Genomic DNA, 6,703 nt, shown 5'->3' with positions numbered 1-6,703 from the left:
CTAAACATTTGTGTCCACTCACTGTCTCCCTCCATGGGGACTTAAACTGTCTGATGAATCTGGTTCAGAATTCAGAGAATCATCAGGGAAGTCAGACAAGACAGATCCTCCGTAATATTATGATTTTCAAAGTCTACAAACCCACTAGCACAACTAATGGCTGCTTTAAACTAGTTGTCTAGTTTTAAATGTTTTGTGTGCTGCCTGCATCCCACGGATGGGGCTTTGCTTGTTTGTGCAGACCGGTTGCTGGCATGGCACGGCCTGGTACCGGTCCATGGACCGGGAGTTGGGGATCCCTGATATAGAAGACCATCCCTGAATCTCAGAAGAATGTCAATAAAATAGATCCAGTTTAACCATTTGAATTTTTAAACTGTGCCTAATGAATTGCTGTATTTTCATAGAATTTAGGACTGGGGCAGATAGCAATGCAACAATAAATTAAGAGGCAGAAGCCTAACTGCAGCTCACATCATCAGAGGCAGAGAATGGCTGGACTGATGTACGATGGAAAATGAAATTTTAAATTTATAATCAGGAGGGAAGCGAAGCTGAGTATTAGTTACAGATTAGTTACAAAGGTGCAGAATGCACCACAGGCAGATTAAAAATTAACAATTGTAGTGTGTTAGAAACACACTGTATGTGTGGAGTCGTCATCACTGAGGAAGAGTTAGGAAATGAGTTTTACATTACCTTTTTATTATTAAATTCATTTATTATTAAACTTAATCACTGCCCATCTCGCAATTTGAGGCAACTCTGAGTGACTTGTCTTAACCTAATGTTAACAGTAACACTGACAATATGCATTGTTTTCCTTGTCAAAAGCTACTGATAATTCCAACATAATGCATTTTAAAAAATGAAACATTTTCTACCATACATTTTATTTTCTGATATTAAGGTAGCAAAACAGAGATTGTCACTCTTCTGCGTGACACTGTGGACAGTGTGGCAAAATGGCTGCCGCTTCAGCAAGTTCACTGCACGGCTCAGGGACGAATGTAGGTCCCACTGAAAATGATGGCTGCTGTTCTGTCCCCGTTCCGACCCACACACCCAAACAGCCAGCCGCGGGTTTAAAGACTTCTCCAGACACCACTTCACAGATAAGAAACTTGGCAGCAGCTCCGTAGCTGCCTGCCAAGACCTTTTTTCTCCAAACACCCAGAAACAAAAACAATACCACAGCACGCTACTTTGCCAGAGATTCAGCTTTTGTCCGTCACAGAGGTCCAAATGGCCACCACCACTCTTTTATAGCCTGTGGGGTGTGGTCCAGTGACTCAGCTTAATCTCTGGCACGTCTCTTTTTCTGCTGCGCACGCTTATTGCTCCTACACTGGCGTGGATCCAGCCACAACTTTTCTTCCTCATTATCTGACACACCTGGCTCCTGGCCAATCTGAGACACACCGGGCTCCTGGCCAATCTGAGAAACACCGGGCTCCTGGCCAATCTCTTCTCCGTCGGGAGACACCTGAGGCATTGCCAAAGAGGAGGGTCCTGGAGAGGGAGGCCTAGCCATCTCCTCTCCTTCATGTTCGGAGCCTTCTTCCTCCGATAAGAGGGGCTCACAAGACGGAGCCACAACAGCTGCTTCCAACACACAGTCATGAGGCCCAGGGATGCATGTCCTCCCCTCCTTATCCAACACAAGGATCAGATATCTTCAACAAGTAAGGAGGAGGAAGGTGTGAGGCTTGGTGGGGTGGGAGTCAGGTCTAAGGATTATGGGGATGCTGGGAGAAATGTGAGGCCTGGGGAGATTTTGTGGAGGGAAAGGCCAGGAGGATACCAAGGTTGTGAAACAGAGCACAGGGTGTCTCAGACAGCGGGGGAGGCCTAGGAATACCTACAGCAGGCAAGCCTGGCCCTGCGTTAGAATTCCAATGGTTTTCCCCAACCCTGAGGTAACAAGTGTTCCGCTTAGTGACTCACACATTCGATTAATAGCTGCATCAGGGTAGTTAAGGAAAGCTTAAAGCCATTGCAACATACAACTATAATTGCAAGACCCATGACAGTTGTATCTTGAGGACCTCTTATATGCTGGCTGGGGTATTCTGGGGCTCAAAATCTGGAGGAAACCAAGGTAGAAGATTGAAACTCCGCATGTAGGAATTTGATAATCAATATACAAAAACATCACCCGAAAACCTCTTTAAGAAATTCTGCAAAAGGAAATATTCAGTAACTGCTGCTGATAACAAGAAACTGGTAGTTAGCCTTTTTCCATTTTCCTTTTCTCTCCACCTACAAGTCTAGTCCTGAGACATGTTTGAGTAAAAAGATTCAGACCACAATTCAAATAGTCAATTTCTCATCTACATTTTCAATGAGATATCACAAATGAAATTCAAGGCCTTTTCTAAACTCTTCTACTTTTTCCTCATATGGATTTCCTTGTGTGCAATAAAGGATGATTTATGCCTGAAGTAACGACCACAGACTGGACATTTGAAAGGTTTCTCCCCCGTGTGAATCCTCTGGTGTATCACTAGGTTGGAATTCTGACTGAATCTTTTCCCACAATCCGGACACTGATACGGTTTCTCTCCTGTGTGAGTCCTCTGGTGGCTCACCAGGCTTGAATTTTCACTGAAACTTTTCCCACAGACAGGGCATTCAAAGGGTTTCTCTCCTGTGTGAGTCCTCTGGTGTTTCACCAGGCTGGAATTACGACTGAACCTTTTCCCACAGTCAAGACATTCAAAGGGTTTCTCTCCTGTGTGAGTCCTCTGGTGTATCCCCAGGTCAGAATTACGAATGAAACTTTTACCACAATCAGTACATTCAAAGGGTTTCTCTCCTGTGTGAGTCCTCTGGTGTTTAATCAGGCTAAACTTTTCACTGAATTTTTTCCCACAATCAGGGCATTCAAAGGGTTTTTCTCCTGTGTGAGTCCTCTGGTGTATCACCAGGCTGGAATTACGACTGAAACTTTTCCCACAGTCAGGACATTCAAAAGGTTTTTCTCCTGTGTGAGTCCTCTGGTGTTTCACCAGGTCAGAAGTACAATTGAAACTTTTCTCACAGCCTGGACACTGATACGGTTTCTCTCCTGTGTGAGTCCTCTGGTGTATCACCAGGCTAAAAAAGTGACTGAAACTTTTCCCACAGATAGAACATTCAAATGGTTTTTCTCCTGTGTGAGTCCTCTGGTGTTTCACCAGGCTCGAATTACGACTGAAACTTTTCCCACAGTCAGGACATTTAAATGGTTTTTCTCCGGTGTGAGTCCTCTGGTGTATCACCAGGTCAGAATTACAACTGAAACTTTTCCCACAATCAGGACACTCAAAGAGTTTCTCTCCTTTGTGAGCCCTTTGATGTTTCACCAGGCTGGAATTCTGACTGAAAGCTTTCCCACAATCAAGACATTCAAAGGGTTTATTTCCTGCGTGAGTCCTCTGGTGTCTCATGAGGTGGGAATTTGTAATGAAACGTTTCCCACAATCTGGACACTGGTATGGTTTCTCTCCTGTGTGAGTCCTCTGGTGTCTCATGAGGTGAGAATTCTGACTGAAACTTTTCCCGCAATCAGTACATTCAAAGGGTTTCTCTCCTGTGTGAGTCCTCTGGTGTCTCATGAGGTGGGAATTTCTAATGAAACTTTTCCCACAATCANTTCTCTCCTGTGTGAGTCCACTGATGTATCACCAGGTTGGAATTATGACTGAAACTTTTTCCACAATCAGGACATTCAAAGGGTTTCTCTCCTGTGTGAATCCTCTGGTGGTTCACCAGGCTGGAATTCTGACTGAAACATTTCCCACAGATAGGACATTCAAAGGGTTTCTCTCCTGTGTGAGTCCTCTGGTGTTTCACAAGGTGGGAATTCTGACTGAAATTTTTCCCACAATCAGGACATTCAAAGGATTTCCCTCCTAAGTGCGTTGTCTGGTCTATCACCAGGCTGGAATTGTGACTGAAACACTGAAAGCGCTTCTCTCCTGTGTGAGTCTTCTGGTCTATTACCAGGCTTGAATCGTGACTCAACGTTTTCCAAGAATCAGGACATTCAAATGTTTTATTTCCTCTGTGAGTCGTCTGGTGTTTCAAAAGGTTGGAATTCTGACTGAATTTTTCCCCACAATCAGGACATTCAAAGGATTTCTCTCCTTCATGAGTCCTCTGGTGTCTCACAAGGTGGCAATTTCTAATGAAACTTTTCCCACAATCAGGACATTCAAAGTGCTTCTCTCCTGTGTGAGTCCTCTGATGTCTCACAAGGTGGCAATTTCTAATGAAACTTTTCCCACAATCAGGACATTCAAAAGGTTTCTCTCCTGTGTGAGTTCTTAGGTGTCTCACCAGGTTGGAATTGTGACTGAAACTTTTCCCACAATCAGGACATTCAAACGTTTTCTCTTCTGTATGAGTCTTCTGATGTATCACCAATTTGCCATGCTCACTGAAGCATTTACTGCATTGGGGGGACTTGTAGATCTTCTTTCCTGTGTGGGTCCTTCCATGAACCACAACGGAGCTGTTCTGACCAAAGCTTTTGCCAAATTTGGAGTATTTGTATGGCTTTTCTCCAATGTGGATCCTCTGATGCATAATGAAATTTGCAAGTTGTATCTTTCCCACAATAGGCACATCTATGGAACCTTCCCACAACTTATATTCTTGAGGACGTCAAAAATATGGATGGTCCCTTCTTTAGTCGTGCTTTGATTCAAGCTGTTTTCTTCCTCCCAGAGTGAGACCTGCATTACTGTCTGCCCAACATGGCTGTCCAATCTATCTTTTCCTTTGCAATGATTTCCAGACAGTTCCCTCTTTTGCTGAATGATAAATAATCTCCCTTGACTTTTCATGTAACATATCCTTGAGTTCTGTATACTCTACTTATTCCAGGTTGAAACCTTTCTTAGTTTTCTCTTTTGTCTATCAGCTGCTGGAGAAGGATTGTTTGTTTTTCTGAAGGAAATGAAAAATACTTTGATTTCTGGTTCAATTTGCTTTCCTTTTCAAAGTTGCTTGTTAGTCTCAGTTGTCAAGAGTGCTCTTATTGCCATCCTCTTTGTCTACAGGATTCAAAGAAAAGTGTATCTTTGTTTATAAAATGGTTGCAGAAGATATGAGAAAGAAAAAGTATACATTACAACGAAAAAGCAAACATACCAGAATGCTAGAATAATCTCTTACATTAATTATGATTCATTTGACACATGGAAAATTACCAAGATCCAAGTTCAAATATCAATTAAATCATGAAATTCTCTTGTTGCCTTGGGTCAATCACAAATTTTTAACAATGCAAAGGGTTATCATCAAATATATCTGGAAATGCTGGGGATAGATTATACACTTGTAGATACAGGCATATAGAGATACACCTACCTACACATGTATATATGAAGAAAATCTATGTCTTTCAAGCCTGACAAAATGTCCCAAAATGGTTACAGTCAAACCTCCTGAGCTAACTTTAGAGATGTGGGGGCTTTAGCTGCTGAAATGATGCTTAAAGCCTCAGCAAGATTTGAAGCACCAGCTTTGCCCATGGAAGTCCTCAGCTGCAAATAAGGACAGAAAATACTGCCCACAAGTACTATGGTGACATCCCAACTCAAGCAGTGCTCACTTACGAACCACATTTGGAACTGATATCTCTGTCACTAAGAAGCCCAATCATTAAGCATGATGTCACATGACAGAGCCAACTTATATCTGTTCCTCTGCCATTGTTAAGCAAATTACTGTGGGCTGTTAAGGGTANCAAATAAGGACAGAAAATACTGCCCACAAGTACTATGGTGACATCCCAACTCAAGCAGTGCTCACTTACGAACCACATTTGGAACTGATATCTCTGTCACTAAGAAGCCCAATCATTAAGCATGATGTCACATGACAGAGCCAACTTATATCTGTTCCTCTGCCATTGTTAAGCAAATTACTGTGGGCTGTTAAGGGTAATTTCACATGACTGCGACTTGCAAATCCCTGCCGGCATCCCCATTGATTTTGTTTGTCAGAAGCTAGCTGGGAAGGTCACAAATAGGGAATATGAGTGTGGGATACTGCAACCTTCATAAATGTGCCCCAGTTGGCAAAACTCAAATTAGTGCAATTCCTTTTCCTGCACCTTGATAACCATAAGAACTGCTGATGTGTGGTCACTGAACAAGAGCTATGATGACCACAAATTTGTGTTGCCAGGTGTAAGTCTGCTTTTACACTGACATTGTAACTTTGAAGGCTCAGGGAACAAATGGTGAGGACTTCCTATAAAAGTGAACATCCTGAGAGGTCCTCAATAGTTATTTTTTTAAAAGTGCTGGGTTAAGAACAGTTGAACCTGGTTAATACACGGATGGGGCACCAATATGTGGTTGTTGGCGATACATGGAAATAAAAAAACGAAAATCCCAGAAAAGACCAGTGCCAGATCAGTACAATATTGTTGCCACAAAACCAGCAAGTCCACAATAGAATAACAGAGCTGGAAGGGACCTTGGAGGTCTTCTAGTCCAATCCCCTGCTCAGGCAGTAGACCCCATACCATTCTGGACTAATGGCTGTCCAATCTCCTCTTAAGGGTTCCTCACGAATCTATGTGACAACTTTGTCATCCAAAAGAGAGGAGGGAACTAGGGGGTCTACTATAGTGATCTAAAGTCTTACTAGCAGAGATGAAATGATAGAGGGATGTTGAAATGTCACAAACTTTGGAGGGTGAGTA

The 6,703-nt window shown here is 42.8% G+C and overlaps 1 protein-coding gene across 1 annotated transcript; it reads right to left on the bottom strand.

Annotated features, from left to right (window-relative positions):
- Positions 1-2,387: 2,387 nt before the first annotated feature.
- On the bottom strand, positions 2,388-4,572 carry LOC107300304 (zinc finger protein OZF-like). Its single transcript, XM_029286974.1, has 3 exons — positions 4,373-4,572; positions 3,905-4,087; positions 2,388-3,657 (listed from the first exon to the last, which is right to left on the bottom strand). The coding sequence occupies exons 1-3, from the start codon at positions 4,570-4,572 to the stop codon at positions 2,388-2,390; spliced, it is 1,653 nt and encodes a 550-aa protein (XP_029142807.1).
- Between the last annotated feature and the right edge of the window lie 2,131 nt (positions 4,573-6,703).

Source organism: Protobothrops mucrosquamatus, unplaced genomic scaffold (genome assembly GCF_001527695.2).
Source record: "Protobothrops mucrosquamatus isolate PMUCROS unplaced genomic scaffold, P.Mucros_1.0 scaffold6633, whole genome shotgun sequence".
NCBI lineage: Eukaryota > Metazoa > Chordata > Lepidosauria > Squamata > Viperidae > Protobothrops > Protobothrops mucrosquamatus.
Note: the sequence above shows the minus strand (reverse complement) of the source record. Positions and strands in the feature narration are given on the sequence as shown.